This window comes from Tenrec ecaudatus, chromosome 12, assembly GCF_050624435.1.
Source record: "Tenrec ecaudatus isolate mTenEca1 chromosome 12, mTenEca1.hap1, whole genome shotgun sequence".
Classification (NCBI taxonomy): domain Eukaryota; kingdom Metazoa; phylum Chordata; class Mammalia; order Afrosoricida; family Tenrecidae; genus Tenrec; species Tenrec ecaudatus.
The window spans coordinates 134,841,749-134,861,309 of NC_134541.1; the positions used below are offsets into that span (position 1 = coordinate 134,841,749).

The 19,561-nt window shown below is 51.2% G+C and overlaps 1 protein-coding gene across 1 annotated transcript in view; it reads left to right on the top strand.

Annotated features, from left to right (window-relative positions):
* The window catches only part of GALNT17 (polypeptide N-acetylgalactosaminyltransferase 17), a 389,162-nt gene that overhangs the window by 178,880 nt on the left and 190,721 nt on the right, over window positions 1-19,561 (top strand). Inside the window, exon 3 of the mRNA XM_075528539.1 lies at window positions 7,888-8,054. Within this exon, the coding sequence (XP_075384654.1) occupies window positions 7,888-8,054 (167 nt within the window). The remainder of the gene's footprint in view (window positions 1-7,887; window positions 8,055-19,561) is intronic.

Sequence of the window (19,561 nt, forward strand, 5' to 3'; positions counted from 1 at the left end):
CTTATTCTCAAGGAATGAAAGTGGTCTCCCCGTTCTTGGTTCATCTTTAAGGTCTTCCTGACCTTCTTTAAAACTCTTGATCTACCTGTGTTTCCTAGGATGCAGTATTCCCGTAAATACGGCAAAGCTTCGATGATTTGGGAAGATGTGCACTTGCGTTATGTTAAAAATTTGATCTTAGCCCTGACCTCAAAATCTCACACACACACCCCGTCATGACACAAAAACATGTTCTTTTTATTAGAGACAGTCTAATGAGACTAAAGGGGAGCCATGGTGGTGTAGTGGATGATGCATTTGGCTGTTAATCATAAGGTCAGCAGTTTGAAACCAGCAGCCCCTCTAAAGGAGAAAGAGGAGGCTTTCTGCTCCTATAAGTATTTATAGCCCCGGAAATCCTCAGGCGTAGTTCTGATCTGTCTTTAGGGTCACTGGTGGTCGGATTGACTACATGACAGTAGGTTGGTTGGGGTTTTGGTTAAGTGAGACTAAGTATTACTGAGAGCTTCTTTGCAGCCATCCACTGATCACAGAGGCAAGTTTAAACCCATGCTTTGAAAGCCACCCATATACCCGTGACCTGGGGCCCCAGTAGCAATACTTTTAAGCTATAGTGGTTTGCAAGGTGTCTGAAGCATGGTAGAGCCCAGGGATGAGTGTATGCCCTGCTGGAGGCCAACTGTCCACCACGTGGTCTTCCATCTCCTCTGGGGCCAGTGGGCTAGCCTAGACGTGCACACAGGCGCGGGGACAGAGGGGGTGGAGCTAGGAGTTGCTGCACAGCACTTGGACCTCATCCTAAAGTCGGAGCAGTCCTCTGGCTGCCCTAGATCCAAGGAGTGGCATAGACTTGGCCTATTTCAAGACAAAGCAGTCGAGCCACAGGGCTATAGGGGGACACGCAGAACTGGGGCCTTGGTGCATTTTGCCATGCAGTCCACAGGTGTCCTGGTGGCCCAACTCCCAACCACCCAACCACCCATACAACTACCCAACCAAACACCAACCCACCCACCCACCCACCCACCTAGCAATCCAACAACCCCAAACCAACAACCAACCACAGCAACTGCCAACGACCACCACACAGCAACTTCCAACCACCCACACACCCACCCACACAACTACCCAACCAACCAACCCACCCACATACCCAATCACCCAGCCATCCAACAACCAACCGAATAACCAATAACCAGTACACAGCAACTACCCAAACAACCAGCTACCCACCCATGTAACTACCCAGTCAACCAAGCAATAACCAACACACACAATTATCCAATCAACTAACAACCCATCCACCCACCTTACTAACCAACCACCCAACCAACTACTCCATCACCCACCCACCCACCCAGTTGGCATGGCGTTGTTCCTTCATCATGGCCACTCATGTGCTTCAGAGCAGAGTGCTGCTCTATAGGGCTTTTAATGGCCATCATCTCCCCGAAGTAGATTTCTAGGAGTTTCTGGGTGGATTCAAAACCGGCCTCTTAGGTGTGCACCCTCCAGGGTCACCACACCATATCAAGAGGATCTGCTACACTGCTCTCGACCTTTCAGAGAAGGGAGAGGCATTGTGGGGTTGACTGTGGTAGGCAGGGCCAGGTTAGGACTTAGCTGCGTTTGGGAAGGCCGGTCTGTTCCAAGAGGAAGGGCCTTCAGGGAAGACACTTCTGGGTGGAGGGGTTAAAAAAACAAACAAAAATAAAATCACTGCCGTGAAGTCGATGCCAACTCACAGCGACCCTACAGGACAGGGCAGAACTGCCCCTGTGAGTTTCTGAGACTGTCACGCTTTGTCTGAGTAGAAAGCCCTTTCTCCTGCAGAGCGACTGGTGGTTTCGAACAGCTGACCTTACAGACTGCTGCTTGACGAGCTGTGAGTGGGACTTGGGGAGCAGGATTTGGGCTGCAAATAGAGGGCCTCATGAGCTCCAGTTCTGTCCAGAGTCCTGTCATGCAAACGAGAGGTCTCCTGGGTCTGGAAAGCCCGCGGCCCATTCCTTCCAATTTGCATCATTTCCTTCTGCATCTTTGTCCCTCCCGAGGGCGCTCGGTCGGGCCTGTCCCCTCTCATTCTCCTCACCTCGGACAGGTCGTAGGATAAACGCTACTCACGGATCCCAGAGGCCATGTTTTCGCGCATCTCCAGCTTGCTGAAGTTTTCTTAGCTCTGACCTGAAACTGTCTGCATTCATTTCCCTGTAATTGTTTTAAGAACGCCTGCTTCTAAGCCGCTGCTTAATAAAACTCTAGGGGTTCTTCTTCTTTGTCTTCATCTGAAAGCCGAGAGATAAACTGCATCACACCCGGGCAGATCTGCTGAGCTGAGAATGGACGCCTCCTCTGCCCCTGTGTGTGGGTGGGTAAGGGGAGGGGGAGGTCTTCCGCTCATGTTAGAAAAAGCAGTGTCTGGCAGAGTAGGATGTGCGGTCAGAAGGGAACACGGAACCAGGCCTCTCCATCTTTGTTCGCCGAAACATGTGCTAATGCCAGGAGAGTGTTTAGCCTGCACCTGGGCTGAACCGGTCTACCTTGACAATGCCCTGCTTAAGGGAGACCCCCGATCCCCCTTACCCCAACCCCCTGGGTTTTCTGTTCTTGGGAAGGTAACTCTTCATGACTCAGAAAGTCTTCATAGAGAGGCATGGGGCCAGTAGGTAGTCGGTCCAAGAACCAATGATCATGTGGAGAACATTCCAAAATTAATGCTTATAGGAAGCAGGCATAGAAGGTATGTTTACGCAAAATGGATGAAAACAGAGGCTGAGCCAGTCACTGCTTTATGACCGCGCTGTGGGGCCACCCCGAGAAGGGCCCGCTCTGACATTGCCTATGGATAGTATAGGTGTGTGTGTCCCCGAAGCCCGTCGATTTTGAGATCTATAAAGAGCAGGTGAGGCTCAGGTGCAAGTAAGCCCAGATGGGGGAAGACATGTGCCACCCGATGGGGGGATCACCAAGGAACTGAGGGACAGAAGCTGAAAAGAAACCAGGACTTCTAGAGCCGGCACCCTGGATCTGGACGTCTAAGCACTTAAACTGTGAGGAAGTATGTTTCTGTTCATGAAAACCCCCCACCCCATCTTGTGGGATTTCTGTGACCGCAGCATAGTGCTGCTTATAAGCGAGGCTGTTGATATTTGATCTCACATCCTTCGGACACGTTGCCAGGAGAGACCAGTCCCTGTAAAGGACATCCTGGTTGGTCAAGTAGAGGGGGATCGAAGGAAAGAAAGACACCCCCCCCCCCCATGGAATGGGCTGACAGAGTGGCTGGAACAAGGGGCTGGAGCAGAGCAACACTTCTGAGGACGGTGGGGGACCAGACTGTGTCTCGTACCATTTAACACTGGGGGGAGGTGGGGCGCAATAGGAGTCAGGACCAACTCAGTGGCATCGACCCACACGGACGGTGATCGGAGGGGCCCACGCCACAGTGGATGCCAGCATCGGCAGCTTGTCCAGGACTGGGCTCCATGGGAACCAAGATGAGATGAGGTGCTGCCCCTCAGAAGGTGCCCCAAAGCCTTCTCCCCGCTTCAGGCTCAGCCACCTCGCTGCCCCGGCCCTCCATTCTGCAAGCTCTGCTGTTGCTAAAAATGGCCTGCTCCCTTCGGGGCTTCTGGGAGAACCTTGCAGAGGAAGCATTGGGCTGGTGAAAGCACTTGACCCAAAGGGCTTACAGAATTTGAGGCCTGATTAGTAAATCAAGGGAGACGGCCAGGCGGCTGTGTTCTGGGCGGCGCCTTTTAAGTGTCGAGGCTCCATCTCCGGAGTCCTAATTGTGGGAGGACGTGAGTGATCACTCTGATCAGCAGGGCAACAGAGAGAATCACCCGGAAGGAACGAGTAAGGCGTCTTGTCAGTTCACTCGGTAACCGTTTTTCTGCCAAGCACTGTGCTGGTCCCGGGGAAGCTAAAGGAGGGGACTTGCTCAGTGCAGCCCCCACACATGCCTGTCCGTCTATCCTGCCACAGTGGCTTCTGTGCAGCGGGGATGCTGGATGCTCTCCCACCAGTGTTTGAAACACCGGCAGTGGGGCCGTCCATGGAGGGCTGGCTTCAGCTGAGCTTCCAGACTGAGACTAGGAAGCAAGACCTGGCCCCCTGCTTCTGGGAGTTGTTGTTAGGTGCTATTGAGTCAATTAAGACCCACAGTGACCGCATGCACAAGGGAACCTCATAGGTTGTCCCCTTGTTTGAGCCCATGGTGTCCATCTGTCTGCTTGTGGGTCTTCCTCTCCTTCGCTGCCCCTCTGCCTTGCAGCGCGTGATGCTCTTCTCCAGGGACTGGCCTCCTGGCAACATGTCCAAAGTAGATAAGATGGAAATCTTAACCATGCTTGGCTCTCAGGAGCAGTCTGGCCATCCTCGTGTCCACGCAGATGGGTTTGCCCTTGAGCAGATCCATGGTACTTCCGACGCTCTGCTCCAGCTCCACAATCAAACGCATCGTCCGGGGTTACCCACAGAAACCTCAGGACAGAGCAGCCCCTACAGGAAGCCATTGTGTTTGGTGGCAGGGAGGGCCCACCAGGAGGGCCCCTCTCCCCAGGAAGTAGAACAGTAGCCGTGGCAGTGAACTGGGGACTGACGGGATTGTCGGGATGGCACAGGTCCGGGCACCATCCAACCATGTTGCCCGTGAGGCTGTGGGCGGAGTTGACGAGATGGCAGTCAGTGCCAGTGTTACCATGGAGCGCTCCGGTGGACCCCCGGGGGGAAGCTGACACCAGGAAGATGCCGGCGTGTGGGCCACAGTCAGAGCTGTGGATGTGGATGCGATCCCCGAGGCAGAGTGTATGAACCCAAACCACGCCAGACTCCCTGCCATCGAGTCAGTGCTGACTCCTAGCAATCCCCTGTGGGTTTCAGAGGCTGCAGCTGTTGACAGCAGTAGCAAGCCCTGCCGGTCTCCCTTGGAGCTGCAGGTGGTTTCGAACTGCCGACCATGTGGATCGCAGCCCAAGGCATAACCACTACACCACCAGGGCTTCCTAGAGTGGGTGAAAGGAGCATAAAACAAAAATAACAATCGCCCCCTTCCTCCCAAAAGACAAAAAACCCGCCTGCCATAGAGTCAATTCCTACTCACAGCAACCCGATAGACCTGCCGCTGTGAGTTTCGAAGACTGTTCTTAGAAGCCTAGAAGGGGCGTTTGCCTTCAAAAGGACCAGGCGCCAGAGAGCCAGGGAGGACAGATGGGGCCGAGCTCAGGTACTGGTGCTGCGCCCCTGCGCATGTTCAGGACGGCCCACTTGCTGCTAGGCCTCACCCCCAGAGGGGCCCAGGAAACGGCCTGGAGTGGGAGGTTCCTTTGCGAGGGGCAACCGTGGCCCAGGGCACACCTGCTCACCACCTCCTGGGGGCTCCAGTGTAGGGGCTTCCCAGGACCCCTACCCAGATGCATAGTCCACGCTAGCAGCTGTGCCTCTGCCCCCACCCTCCACTTCGGGGAAGACGGGACCGGCTTCTGCCCACTCACACCCTACTGAAGGAGACCCAGCCCAAACTCTGCCCCCAGCAGGCCATGTTGTGGCACCACTGGCCACGGAGAACCAGCTCCTGGTGGGCATGCCCCTTCCAGCGACCAGACTTGGCCGCACCTGGGTCAAGCTACCTCCTCTGTAAAGTGGGCACAGAGAATGCCTGCCTCCTAAGATTGGGGTGAGGGTGAAATGAGACTCCATAGTCTAGAGGGCCCCCAAGGAGCCCTGGGGGCATACGGTGGGTTCCATGCTGGGCTGCTCCCCTGGAGGTCAGGATCCAAACCTCCCGGCTGCTCTTTGGGAGAAAGGCGAAGCTTTTTGCTCCTGTCTAGGTACACAGCCCCAGACACCCACAGGGACAATTGTCACTGGTGGCTGTGAGTGGAGATGACTCGATGGCAGTGACTTTGAGTCGGTTGGTTGTTTGATTGGTTGGTTAGTTGGTTGGTACTGTTGACTAAGCTTGGGCTGCTCGTTGCAAGGCTGGTGGTTCAAAGCCCCCAGCCTCTCCCAGGAAGAAAGATGAGGTTAATCTGCTCCTTCAAAGAGCTGCAGCTTCAGAGACAAACCCTCCCCCCCCAATAGGGACACTTCGAGTGGTGCGCCACGCAGGGACAGTAGTCTGCAGTCTGTGTGACTTTCTGGCCATAGCGGACTCTGTGTCTCAGAGCTCCCCATATGCCAGAGTAGATCTGGCCTCCCTCCATGGGCTTTCAGGGCCTGATGCTCTGCATGGTGGTTCCCAGGCCTTTCTTCCCAGGCACCTCTGGATGGACTGAAGCCACAAACCTTTTGATTAGAAGCCGAGCCCTTAGCCGTGTGAGCACCACGCACAGACTCCATGACAAGCCCTGTTACAGTAACACCAGACTCACTGCCGTTGAGTCCACGCTGACTCATCGCAACCCCCCCCTTCCCCCCCAAGGCTGAGGCTGAGCTGGTAACTCTTTACAGGAGTAGAAGGCCTCTTCTTTCTCCTGCGGAGCTTCTGGTAGTTTCAAACTGCCCACCCTGCGGATCGTAGCCCAACTCTTAACCACTTACACAAAGCACAGGACGAGAGAAGCCAGCTCTGAGCAGGTGGTATGAGCAAGCATCGCCAGCGCCCATGGGCTTGAACAATGCTGAGAACCTGGCTGCCCACCCTACCCCCACCCCAGCCTGAGCAGCTGCTGGCCTCCAGCGCAGGGGCACAGAGGGACCTTTTGGGTGCCCTGCCCCACGGGATCACCAGGCAGGAAATGAGGTGGCTCCAGCCAATCCGCCAGGATCCCATCAATAACCATTCTCATCTTGCTGGCCGCCCTGAAGTGAATTTACAGCTCTGTGCTAAAAACGAGGCCCCATGATCAATGGCTCCCTGGGCATGCTCCTCCAGGAGACAGAACGTAGATTGTAACAAAACTTTATTTTCTCCTGAAAATTGCCTGTGTGATTAATACGCCCGACACAGCCCAGGCTGCTCAGCATAAAAAACAGCCCTCCTCTCTCGCTCTCGCTCTCTTTCTCTCGGTCTCTGTCTATCCTTCTTCAAGGCTCTTCCTCCTCCCTGCCCTTCTCCTGCTGCTGTTTGCTGGGGGAGCTCACACAGGGGACAGGAGGAGGCATTCACACGCATACGTCTCTTTTCCTTTCTGCTAACTTTCGCTCCTTGTGTGGGTCTGAAGAATACAGTGCCCCAGGCCAGGCTGGACAGGAGGTTGGGGGGGGGGGTTGGTGATGTGTGTGTGTGAGAGAGAGAGAGAGAGAGAGAGAGAGAGAGAGAGAGAGAGAGAGAGAGAGAGAGAGAAAAGCTCAGGTACCCTTCCCAGATGTGACTTCACCTCTTTGTCACCTGGGAGCCCGGATGCCTGGTCCTGGGCGGATGGAATTCATTCCTTCCATCTCCCTAGACTCAGATAAGAGGATTGTTTGACACGAGGGAAGGGCGCTGGGAACAGAGTGGGTTAAGTGAAATAGTTTGATCTCAAGAAAACTTCAGGGGCTATCTTTGGTTTTGAGTTTGAAGACGTTCCCAGGGCATTCTTGAGGAGGTGCAGGTAGCCTCCCTGGCTCCAGAATGCCGGGCTCCGATGGGAAGATGAATTTCTGTTTGGCACAACCCTTTCCCCCTCTTTGATCAAGATTCATTTATAGAATCTTTGACCCAAATGTTCGGTCCTGGTGGCTGGGCACCATCCAATTCTTCTGGTCTCAGGATGAAGGACGCAGTCACACGTTTCTCCCCAGGGCTTCCTCTCAGTTCTTAGACCAGAAGAAGTCAACAAGAAGCCAGTGGTGGTCACCTGGGGACCTGCAAGAAGCTGTGCCCGAGATTGTGGCCGGAGCCATTAGAGCCTGTTGACCTTCGTTATTCCTGGCTGCACTCACCTGGCTCTCTTCCCGCAGGTGCAAGGAGCTAAAGTACTCCAAGGAGCTACCACAGATCTCCATCATCTTCATCTTCGTCAACGAGGCCCTGTCCGTAATCCTGCGCTCCGTCCACAGTGCTGTCAACCACACGCCTACCCACCTCCTGAAGGAGATCATCCTGGTGGACGACAACAGCGATGAAGGTAGGTTGGCTCACCTGATGGGTTCTTCCTGGAGAGGGAGGTGGAGGGTGGGGCAGGTGGGCCTCAGGGCCCCTCCAGCATGAGCCCAGGTTGTGTCTCTGGAAGTGGGAAACATTGTAGAAGATACCTTGGCACACGGTGGTTGGTTATACCTTGAGTTCTCCAGGCTTTTAAAGAATAAACCCAAGAGCCCCCATAGCACAGTAAGGACCCCTGGTGATAAAGTGGACTAAGCATTGGGACACTAACCACAAGGTACGTAGTTCTAACCCAGTAACCACTCTGAGGGAGAAAGATGAGGCTGTCATCTCCCATAAAGACTGATAGCCTTGGAAACCCACAGGGCGAGTCTTACTCTGTCCATAGAGTCACCAGGGGTCGGAATGGGCTTGATGGCAGTGAGGGTTTTTTGGGTGTGTGTGGTTGGTGCAGTGGTTAAGTGCTGCTAAGCAAAGAGTTGCCAGTTCATACCCACCAGCCATGCTGAGGGAGATAGAGGAGGCTTCCTGTCTGATCCTGTAAAGATGGACGCCGTGGGAGCCCCCCACAAGGTCAGTTCTCCTCTCTCCTGTAGGGTAGCTCTGAGTCGGAAGCCATTCTAGGGCAGTGCCTTCTGTGTTTGGAGAGTGAATTGCAGGCTGTCTCTATACGTTGCTCTTTCATGTTCAGTCCTCGTGTGGTGTCTAGGATTCCTGGAAGCGCCCAGTGGCTCAATGAGGAGCTGGGGGGTCAGTCACCCAGGGGCACCCCAGGAGAAAAGTCTTGTCATCTTCCTCCAAAGAGAACAGCCCCTGAAACGCCCCTGGAGTGTAGTGCCACGTGGCATCGCAGGGTCTCCATGTGTCAGAACCCACTGGGCAGCTACTGACGGCCTATGAGCTGAAGGTGATGTCCCTGAACGCCTGGCATTCCCAGCTACCATTGTCCTTTTCCCAACAAAGGTCAAAGCAAACAGCGAAGCTCTCTCCCGGGTCACCTATGGCCACACAACAGTAGGTAGCCGGCAGGCCTTTGGGCCCAGCTCTGTGAGGGATGGACGCTGGCTGGATTTAGAGAACAGAACGCAAGCAAGTATGGTTCAGCCACTCCCAGACTCCTCCGAGGTCCTCAGGGATGTGTCAGAGGAAGGCGAGGCGGCCATGGTGTGGGAGTTGCTAATGGTGTCTTTGTTTTGGCTCCAATCCACCGACCAACTCACCGCCATCCAGTCCATTCTGTTTCCTAGCAGCTCTGTCTGATAGGGTGGGACTGCGTCTGTGGGATTCCAAGACTGCCACTGTCTTGGCTCAGGACCACTGAATGCACTGTGTGGTCCACAGAGGGAAGCCCTCTCTGTGCTCATACTCGGAACGTAAAATACGGGGCATCCGTGATTTATGCCCTAAGGCTTAGGGACTGATTTCCTGGAAGACCGAAGGTTGTTCTTAGTGTGAGCTGTCCTTTGGGCTGCTAATGTCCAGGGCAGCAGTTCAAAACCAGCTATTGCTCAGGAGAAAGACGAGGCTTTCTGTTCCCGGGAAGACTGAGTCTCAGACACCCACAGGGGCAACTCTGCTCTGTCCTACCTATAGGGTTACTGTGAGTCTGAACTGACTTGATGGCAGCGAGATTTGGGATATGGCCATAGTCCCGAATCCTGGCGACATCATCACCCACCGCGGCACAAAATGCTCCCTGCTCCCATGCGACCCTCATGATCAGTGCAGAGGGATCTTTGTGACCCATAAGCTTTCTGTCGGCTGATTTTCAGAAGTAGACCCCTGGACCTTTCTTCCTAGCCTCTCCCAGTCTGGACACTCCCTGAAACCTGTCAAACACCCTAGCAACACACAAGCCCTCACTGGCCAACGGGGGCATGGGAGTTGGGTAGACTGTGTGAGGGGCACCAGGTGGTCCTTGAACTGGGTCTCCCATGCGAAGGATGAGGAATCTCTCAGGGACTCCCCACCGCCCTCCCTCAGAGGAGTTTAAGATCCCGAGTCCAACGAGATGTGCTGCCTTCAGGTCCATTCGGCCTCGGAGTGACCTCATAGGACAGAGTGGAACTGCAGCCCCACGGCCTTTCCAAGGCAGTCATCTCGACGGAAGCAGACCTCCATCTCTTTCTGCCGCAGCACATCAGCCTGATGAGACTTTTGTTAAGTGGTCAAGCGCTTGACCACTGCGCCCCGGGCCAGGGCTCCTCTTGAAGATGTTTCGTGGCTGAGCAAAAAAAAAAAAAAAAGGGTCGACTGATTCGGTTCAGCCTGACCTCCAAGTGCATTTCCAGCCATCCTGTCCTCCCCCAGGCACCCAGGAGACTGGGGTGGCCTGTGTTTACCTCCTAACTCCGGCTTCCCTCCTTCCTTGCTCGGCGCTGCTGCATTTGATCCAACCTGGAAGTGCTTTCTCTTTAACCAGAAGAGGAAGTTGATGTCTTTCTGCGTGCCTGCATGCCTGGTAGTGTGTTCTCTCTCTGCGCCCGACCCAAAGCATGGCATTTTCAGTAGCTTCTGATCCATGAGGAAGTGGGACGTGGACTAAGGAAGACTGAGGAGGAATGGGTGCCTTTGAATCATGATGCTGGCGAAGACGCTTGTCAGCACCACGGACCGATCGCCAGCCGAAGCAGCAGGTCTGTGTTGGCATGCTCCTTGGGAGTGAGGGTGGTGAGATGTTGTCTCACGTCCTTTTGGACACGGGCTAAGGAGAGCCCAGTCTGTGGAAACAGGCGTCCTGCTTGGTAGAGTAGAGGGTCCGGGACAGAGTGGAAGACGCTTGATTGACACAGTGGCGGCCTCAAGGGGCTCAAGCGTGACAACGACTGTGCAGATGGTACAGGACCAAGCAGTGTTCCATGGTGGATCTGACTTGGCATCAACTGGATGGCACCCAAGGACAACAACAATATGTACTTGACACCCCCGCACGCCCCACCCACCCGCCGCATACTCTAATCATGGAAATGAACTCCCGCCGGGCAGCAGCCGGTTTGTGTATTTAGCTAGACGATGGGCGTAATTTCCTCCCGTCTTTCTAATGGTGCTCTTTGAAAATCCCTTCCTACAAGGAAGAGTCCCTCCCGCGTTGCTAATAATGTGCGATGCCCGTGTCTCGGGGTCAGCTCTTCTGGCAGCTACAGACTGGCATCTGCCCGCTCTGAGTGTCAGCTGTGCCGGCGACCGTTAGCTCTGTCTCCCTGTGTCTTAAAACCATACTCCCTTGCTCGCGCTCTCTGCTCTGAATTCTAGTTTCTTCTAACATTTACATCGTTATCTCTGCTTGCCTTCTGCCCAAGTTTGATGAAAACGTTTGGCCCAGCCATATCATTTTTTTGTTTTGGTGATCTTAATGAGGCAAGCCGTGGGTGGGGAAGGGTAAATGTCCCAAAGTTCACAGAGAACTGGAAGGAAGCAAACACTGAAGAGCCCAGTCTGGAGAGGCGACTGTTCCGTGGACTCTTCCGTGGACTGTTCCGTGGTCCCGGTCTGCCCACTCTGCCTTAAGACACGTTTTCTTTTGTTCAAGTCACTCCCCCTGCCCCCACCAAACTGTAAAGCTTAATCAGTTTTTTTATTTAAAAACAAAGCTCTGCAGATAATAACATCATGAGGGCAGATGGCCTGTCCTCATGGCATGTCACGCCCCGGCCAAGACTGGCTTGGAATGTGGCCGAACTAGGGAGGGGACTGGGTCAGTGGAGACAGATGAGGGAACGATTAGAGTCTTACCCTTTTCCTGCCTTTAAAAATAATAATAGTTTGTTTCCTTCAGTTTGAGCACCGGTGTCATAAATTCGGTGCTCTAGAGAAGCAAAAGCAATGAGGTTTATATATATAGACATATATAAACTCGTATGTATACATATATATGAATATTTATCATATGTATTTTTATGTATCATAGGTTCCCAAAGTTATTATTCCCAAACTCATTATTATTCCTACCAATCCCCTTTCAGGATGCAATTAAATACTGCTGTACTTTAGTCTATAATCCAGGATAAAGGGTAGGTATCTACCTTTTCAGCCACCCACCCACCCCCCACCCCCAGATCATTCCAGCATCCAGGCGGTGGTATCACCCACTTTGGGAAACACTGGTGTGTGTGTATCCATGTTTCTCAAGATTATAGATATACACATTCACAGACATATACACACTTATATAACCAAACCTTCTGCCATTGAATCTATTAGACTCACAGTGATCCTACCAAGGCTTAACTTTCTCCTGAGGAGCACTTGTTGAGTTTAGACTGCTGACCTCGTGGTCAGAGGTCAAATGCATATCTGACAGCACCAAAGAAATGACTGGAATAGTTGTAGAGGAGGAACAATTCCAGTCTGCGGACCAGGTGGTTAAGCTAGAGGCTTCTTCTTACTCACATAGTTGTACGGGTTGATGCACACAAGATCAATAGGAAGATAATAGGCTCATAGCTACAAAGGTGAATAATTCCAAGGTCAGTAGGTCGGATGGTTGGCCTTTGATGACTCCCAGTATCAACAGGCCATATGGCAGTTCGGTGACTTCAGTCCACAGAACAGGAGGTGGACAAGCCAGACTCAAGATTCAGACCCAGCCCAAAACAAGCCAGCTTATCTCCAGTGTCTACTTATAACAGGAGCAGACCACAACCTTGAAGAGCTCTCATCATGGAAAATTGCTAGGTCTTAACCACCAAGCCCGTAGGGCCCCTATGAGCCAAACTCACTTCATGGCAGTGTTTTTTTGTTGGTTTGTTTGTTTGGGTTTGTTTTTAACTGCTCAATTACTGAGAATCCTAGCCCAGAAGAGTTGATACAAAATTGTGATCACAACTAACACTGGCCCAAATTAAGCCCAAATAGGATGTAATTCATTGTACTCTGAACCATCAAACTGAAATCACTCAGGCAGAAGTTGACAGTAAGCAGAAGTGTCAATCAGACGTAAGCACCCACCCCAGTGTTCACTGATCACTCTTCATTGACAATATGATGCTGACTTACATAATTCCTTCATGAAAGGTCATATACTGTATTTGAATGTTTCTCTGAAATACCTCTAATAGACCAGTGGGGAGCCACCACAACGTAGTGGTGACCACCGGCAGGGAGAGGAGGGGGAATCAGTGCTCAGGAAGCACTGGCTGTCTCTTAATGGCAATGACCTTGTTACCTTGGAACATTCACAGCGGTGACACAACATGGTTGATGGACTCAAGGTCATTTAAGTTTACTTGTAAAGAATGATGAATTGGTAAATGTATACACACATATACACATGTTTATATATATATATGCATTTACCAATCCATCACTCTTTATAGACCTACATATACATATATGCACACACATGCACATGTAGATATATGTAAAAACACATGCATGCATGTATGTGTATATATAATGATGAATTGTTAAATGTATATACGTGTATGTTTGTATGTATGTCTATATATGTGTGTGTATAGGAACACACATATACATGTATGTATGTGTATGTGTATATATATGTATGTATTTATCACAAATAGAAAAAAATGACCAGTAGTAATCTACCCACCAAATCCAGTGACCACTGCCCTGACCTGATCGAGTTTGACCTTCTGGCCCCATCTGGATGGTTGGTAGCTTCTACGCTTCCAGAAGGGTCTCTGCTGATGGCCCCTCCCCCCTCTCCTTCAGCTTTCCCTTTGCGCCTGCTCCTCCTCTAGCTCCCCTGTGGGCTCGTGTCCAGCTCCCTCATGGTTCTAGCCCCCAGGCGTCCTCAGGCCATCTCACCCACTGGGTGCCTGCTGCAGAGTGGGAGCCGCCATTCCCTCCCCAAACAACTCCGCTTCTTCCCTGAGCACCGGTCAACCCAGGTTTCCCTTTGTCTCTGAGATGGTTGTCAGTAATAGTGAGTTGGAGTTTTTTGGTTTTAATGTTTTCTCTTCTGTTTTGTTCCAGTTCCACTTGTTCCCCACAAACCTTCTGAGACCCCTCCCCACCCCCAAATCCATGTAAATTGGGATGGTTTTGTTTCCTCATTTCCAATCGGGAGGCTTTTGTTCCCCTGCCCCCAACCCCCTCACAAAGGAGCCCTGGTGGCACAGTGGATTAAAAATTGAGCTGCTACCACAAGGTCAGCAGTTGAAAGCCACTGGCTGCTCTGTAGGAGGGAGATGAGGCTTTCAGCTCTTTTAATGAATTTATAGCTTCAGAAACTCAAATGGCCTGATCCACCATGATCTGTTGCGTTGATATGAGTCAGAATTGACTCCATAGTAGTGAATTGGATTTTAGTTGGCTTGACTCTTTTATTTGAAAAATACCTGTATCAATAAATACCTCTCATGCTACCGTCTCAGGAACAAACACTTTGGCCTGTTCTCTTTCCTGTGGGTTTACAAACCCCACTTCTGGAGAAGGCAGCAAAGGCATGCACATACCTGGGAACCACCTGGGTACCTGGCCGGCTATTGTGTGGACCAGGGACTGGGGACCAGGCAAAGCTCTGGCCAGATGGAGAGGGATGCTCATTTCTGCCTCTGATCACTCCATGGCGCTCAGGAATAGGTCAGAGCAGAGCCCGTCTGAGGGATGGAATGAATGCCCTCAATGCTTCCAAGCTGCAGGCATGGAGAGGGAGAGCATGATCTCCAGCAGCATGTGGCCCGAGCGTCCAATTACACACAAGAATGGAGAGCTAGCGGGGCCAGGTCACCTAGCCACAGCATTAAATCTGGTCCACTGACAGGAACGGGCTTAGTAGTGACATCCACCTTGGGTGGCAGTGCCCCGTGATGGGCAGTTGTCTTCCTGTGAAAAGTCCTCTGGGTCCCGTGGTGGTAGAGGCATCTCAGCGCTGGCAGGGTCTCCACGTGGTTCCTCCAGCTCCAGGGCTCTCGCATGGATCCATGTGTCTTGTCAGCAAGCATGCCTCGAAGGGTGCGTGTGTCTCCCTCCGGCAAGCTATGTATCTCCTGAGCGCCTCCAAATGAGGTCAACAAGCGGCAACCTGATTGACAAGTTAAACTCCACCCCTTCACTCTCAGGTCTCAAATTGACAACAGATGATGTAACGACCACAATTTGTTTTCTGTAAAGGAGGCAGTTGGCCAAACAAAATTGGGAACCTGTGCCCTAGGCTGGCCTAGATGTCTTATCTGCTCTCTGATATGTCATCTTTTTGTGTTGTTTTCCAACTTTTCTCCCATCCCTTCTACTCATGTGTGGTTTTTTCCTGCTAGCATGATTTTGGGAGTCTTGGTGGAGCCGTAGGTTAAGCATTGGGCTGCTAGCCCAAAGCTCAAAAGCTTGCATCCACCCCTCGCTTTCAGATGAGGCTGTCTGCTCTCAGAGACACTGACAGCCTCTGGAAGGCGATGGCGTTGGGCGGCTATGAGTCGGAACTGACTCTGGCAGGGAGTGCGGCTTGGTTAGGGTTATCATGATTTTAATTGCAAGCGCTCCTTGTTTTTACTCTCCAAAGGTTCCTGTTTTTCCAGCATAATTACTGAAAACAATATGTTTTTCTATCCCTTAAAGGCCATTAATAATTTCAGTTGTTTGTTTTCTCTCGTCACCGAGTCTGTTTCTGCAAGTTGCCTTTTTCTTTCTTTTTATTGTTTTGGCTTCTGCGTCGTGTCTTGGGCTTCCCACCTGTGCCCACAGATGTCTGGTGGAGCCTGTCGTCTGCTCGTCAGGAGGCCTTAGAAACGGTGAATAGAAGAGACATGCTGAACCCGTGGCATGGGCTTACCGGCATTCACAGCAGGAGGAGCTGTATGGACTGTGGTTCCGACGGCCCACATCTTTATTCCGTTCATTTTAAGCTGGCCACGTTCCTCAAGGAAGGCTTCCCAAACTCAAGCTTCATGTCTGAGGGTCTCACTGTCAGCCTCTGAGAACCTGGTAAAGCAAAAGACTGAGGGTCCCCTTAGCCGTTGCTCAGTATTCGTACGGTTGTTTACACCCCGCTGTGTTCAATACAAGGAGCCTGGTGACGTAATCGGCTACACAATGAGCTGCTGGCCGCAGAGTCCGTGGTTCGAAGCCATCCGTTGCATTTCCAAGGCTGTACAATGGTGGATCCAAGTGAAACGAATCCCACGACAAGGCCAATGTCTTCATTCATCGTAATGTTCACCGGCCCAACTGCGCGCATTTCCTCTTTTCTCGGTGTCGAGGTTCCATCCACACTGAAGGCCGTAGTCCTGTTCCAGGGGTGCTTCCAGTTCTTGTCGCTTCCAGCAATCACAAGGTGTGTCATCATACGTTGTGAACAAGTCTTCCTCCACTCCCAGCCCCATGCTTCTCTTCATAACATCCAGCCTCTCATACCCTTTGCTCATCCCACAGATCGACTAGTTACGCCGAGAGGATACCGCCCTGACAACACAGTGCTCCTGATTCTAAACCACGCAATCTCTCCTCGCGCTCTTTCAACACCTGACTCTTGGTCCAAGAGTAGTATGTTTGTTCAGGTAGATTAGAGAAACAAATTCATGGGCACTGATATGTGTGTAGAAAAGAGCTTTATATACAAGAGCAGTTGAATATTGAGAAAACATCTCAGCCCAGTCTAGATCAAGTCTTTAAGTCCAATAATAGTCCATATGCCCAATACCAATCTATAAATTCCTCTTCAGACTCACGAGACACATGCAGTGAAATCAAATGCAGGGAGATCACAGGCCAGGGGGCCCAAAGTCTTGTGGGTACAGTGGCAGTAGACATATGTCAGTGCTGGCAGGGGTCTCCACGTGCTTCCTCCAGTTCCCAGGCCATGGGGACTGTCAGCATAATGCCATGCGTCTTGTCAAGTGAGCCTTGTCAGTAGAGAGTCTCCAAGGGAGTCAGCAGAGAGTGTAGTGTCTCCCGCCTCCAAAGAGGAAATATAGGAATTCCCAGAATCTTCAGGGGAAAGCCATGCGCACACAGAGGGCGCATTAGCTTTTCAATGACTGACAGACTAGACTGCACCCCTACACTCTTAATCCTCAAATTGACAAACGATTATGTAATTACAAGTGTGAGCACAATGAATATTCCGGAATTCCCATTCTTCACAATGTTACTCATAGTGTGTCACGATCCACGCGGTCAAACGTGTTTGCACAGTCACCGAAATGTAGCTAAGTATCTTTGGGGGATCCTCTGCTTTCTGCCCAGAGCCACCTGGCAACGGCAGGAATCACATACCTCATTCCACATTCTCTCCTGAATCCAGCTAGGACTTCTGGCAGTTCCTTCTCTGGGTGCTGCCCCAACCATCTGTGAAGCAGATATGGAAGTGCCTTTCTGCTGCCATGTCTCCTTCAACACGGAATCTTATTCATCTCTGTCATCTGTGCCTCGCTGATGGGCCAACGATAATGGCATCTGCCTTTCCAATCTCCGCTTTCTTGAATATGAGCATAAACCTCTTTCACAGGTTTCACTACTGTGCTTTTTTCAGAGATTTTTCTCATTACTCCCTTAATTCCTTTATTTATTGGAGTATGTGTCTGCCTTGCTGATTTATAAGACTTCTTGATATGTTAAATAGACTTGCCTTTGACGTTCATTTCACAGGCATAACGCATGCTTTGTTAGTTGATGGTATTTTTTGGCAAGCTTAAAGTCGGGCATTTTTATATGGGCGCATCAATCAGCTGTTTCCTGGGTGACATCCTAAGAACATGACTGATTGTCCCCTTCGAGCACAAATTTTCTACAACTTTTCCTTACAGGTAAATATTTCTAAAATCAATTCTGAGTCAGTTTAAATAGCTTATAGGAGGTGTAAGAGCTTTGAGGAGCCCTGGTAGCACTGTGGGATAAATACTGGGTTGCGAACCATAAGGTTGGGGGTTCCAGCCCAGTCCTGACTCTGCGGGAGAAAGATGAGGCTGTGTGCTCCTGTAAAGATGTACAGTCTGAGAAACTCAATTAAAAACCTCGATGAGTCAGAATGAGATTCGATGGCAGTAGGTTTGGTTTTTCAGTTTGGGGGAGAGTTGTAACATGACCACCACCACCACTCCCCCCGAAAGGATAAGTGGCTATCGTTACTGTATTTCATCACCCGGGTGTATTTCAACCATGGGTCTGAACGTTGCCATTTTTCATTTGAAGATCACTTACACTTGGAAAGTCTGTCTGCGCGCCAGGATTGGGATTTGCGGGTGAAAGGGGAGCGTGGCTTGGGTGGAAGAACAGCATTGGTTACATCCATCCAACAGGGAAAAACTGGAGGAGGAGCCAGCTGGGCAAGGGCATTGAGTCCAATTGGTGGTGTCAAGTTCTGAATCATTGTTGCAGTTTCCTTGTGCCTTTGAAACTCCGGTGAGGGGTAACTCTCGACCTCAAATTCCCCCAAAACAGTATTGAAATCATTGTATTATCTCTAGGAGACCCCCTGCCCATCTGTAGACAGTTTGACATCCCCTCACAGAGGGGGGTCACAGGGAAGCGATGAGCCAGGCAGGGTGCAGTATAACCCCAGTGAAACACATAACTTTTCCTCTAGTTCTTTGGTGCTGTCTTCCCCCCACTTTCATGACCTCAATTCTACCTTACAAATCGGATTAGACCAGAACATGCACACTGCTATAGACCAGAGCCTGCACAGTTCTACAGACAAGAGCCTGCAACACAGGGAATCCAGGATAGATCCCCCCCTACCCCCCGAGGGCCAACATGAGAGTAGAGAAACCAGGAGGATTAGGGGAGGGTTGGGGGAGAAATGGAGAATCGATTATAAGGATCAACCTGTAGCCTCCTCTCGGGGGGATGAACAGTGGAAAAGTGGGTGAAGGGCGATGGAGGACAAAGTAAGATATGAAAATAATAATCTATAACTTATCAAGGGTTTATGAGGGAAGGGAGACGGGGGAGGGAGGGGGAAGAAATGGGGAGCCGATATCAGGGCCTCAAGTGGGAAGAGTGCTTTGAAATGCTGATGGCGGCCTCTGTGCAAAAGTGCTTGACACACTAGATGAAGGTATGGATAATAATAAAAGAGGTAAGAGCCCCCAATGAAAGTATTTAATAAAAAATCTTATGATCACTTTCAGCCTTTGCTTTATTTTAAAATTTTAGCTCCTTTCCTTATGAACTTTTTCCTTGGACGGTTGCCCGTGTCGGGCTGCTAGCCACAAGGTCAGCATTTTGAAAACACCAGCCATTTCTCGGGAGAAAGGAGAAGCTTTCTACCTCTGTGAAGAGTTACCATGTAGGAAACCCACCGGGGCAATTCTACCCAGTTCTCTAGTGCCACTACGAGACGGCATCGACTTGATGGAGGGAGTTTGGTTTGGGTACCACTGACTCAAGGAGATCTTATTGGACAGAGTCGAATGGCCCTATCAGGTTTTCCGAGACTTTACATCTTTACAGAGCAGACAGCCTCATCTTTCTTCCTTGGAGCAGCTGGTGGACTTGAACAACTGATCTTTCAGTTCATAGCTCAGCACCTAACCCAGGGCACTAGGCTCTCTTTCTTAAGCAATGGTGTGGCAGAAAGCCAGGAATCAAATTCGGGCCCAAAGTCTGACTGTGTGGTCTTGGCCACGT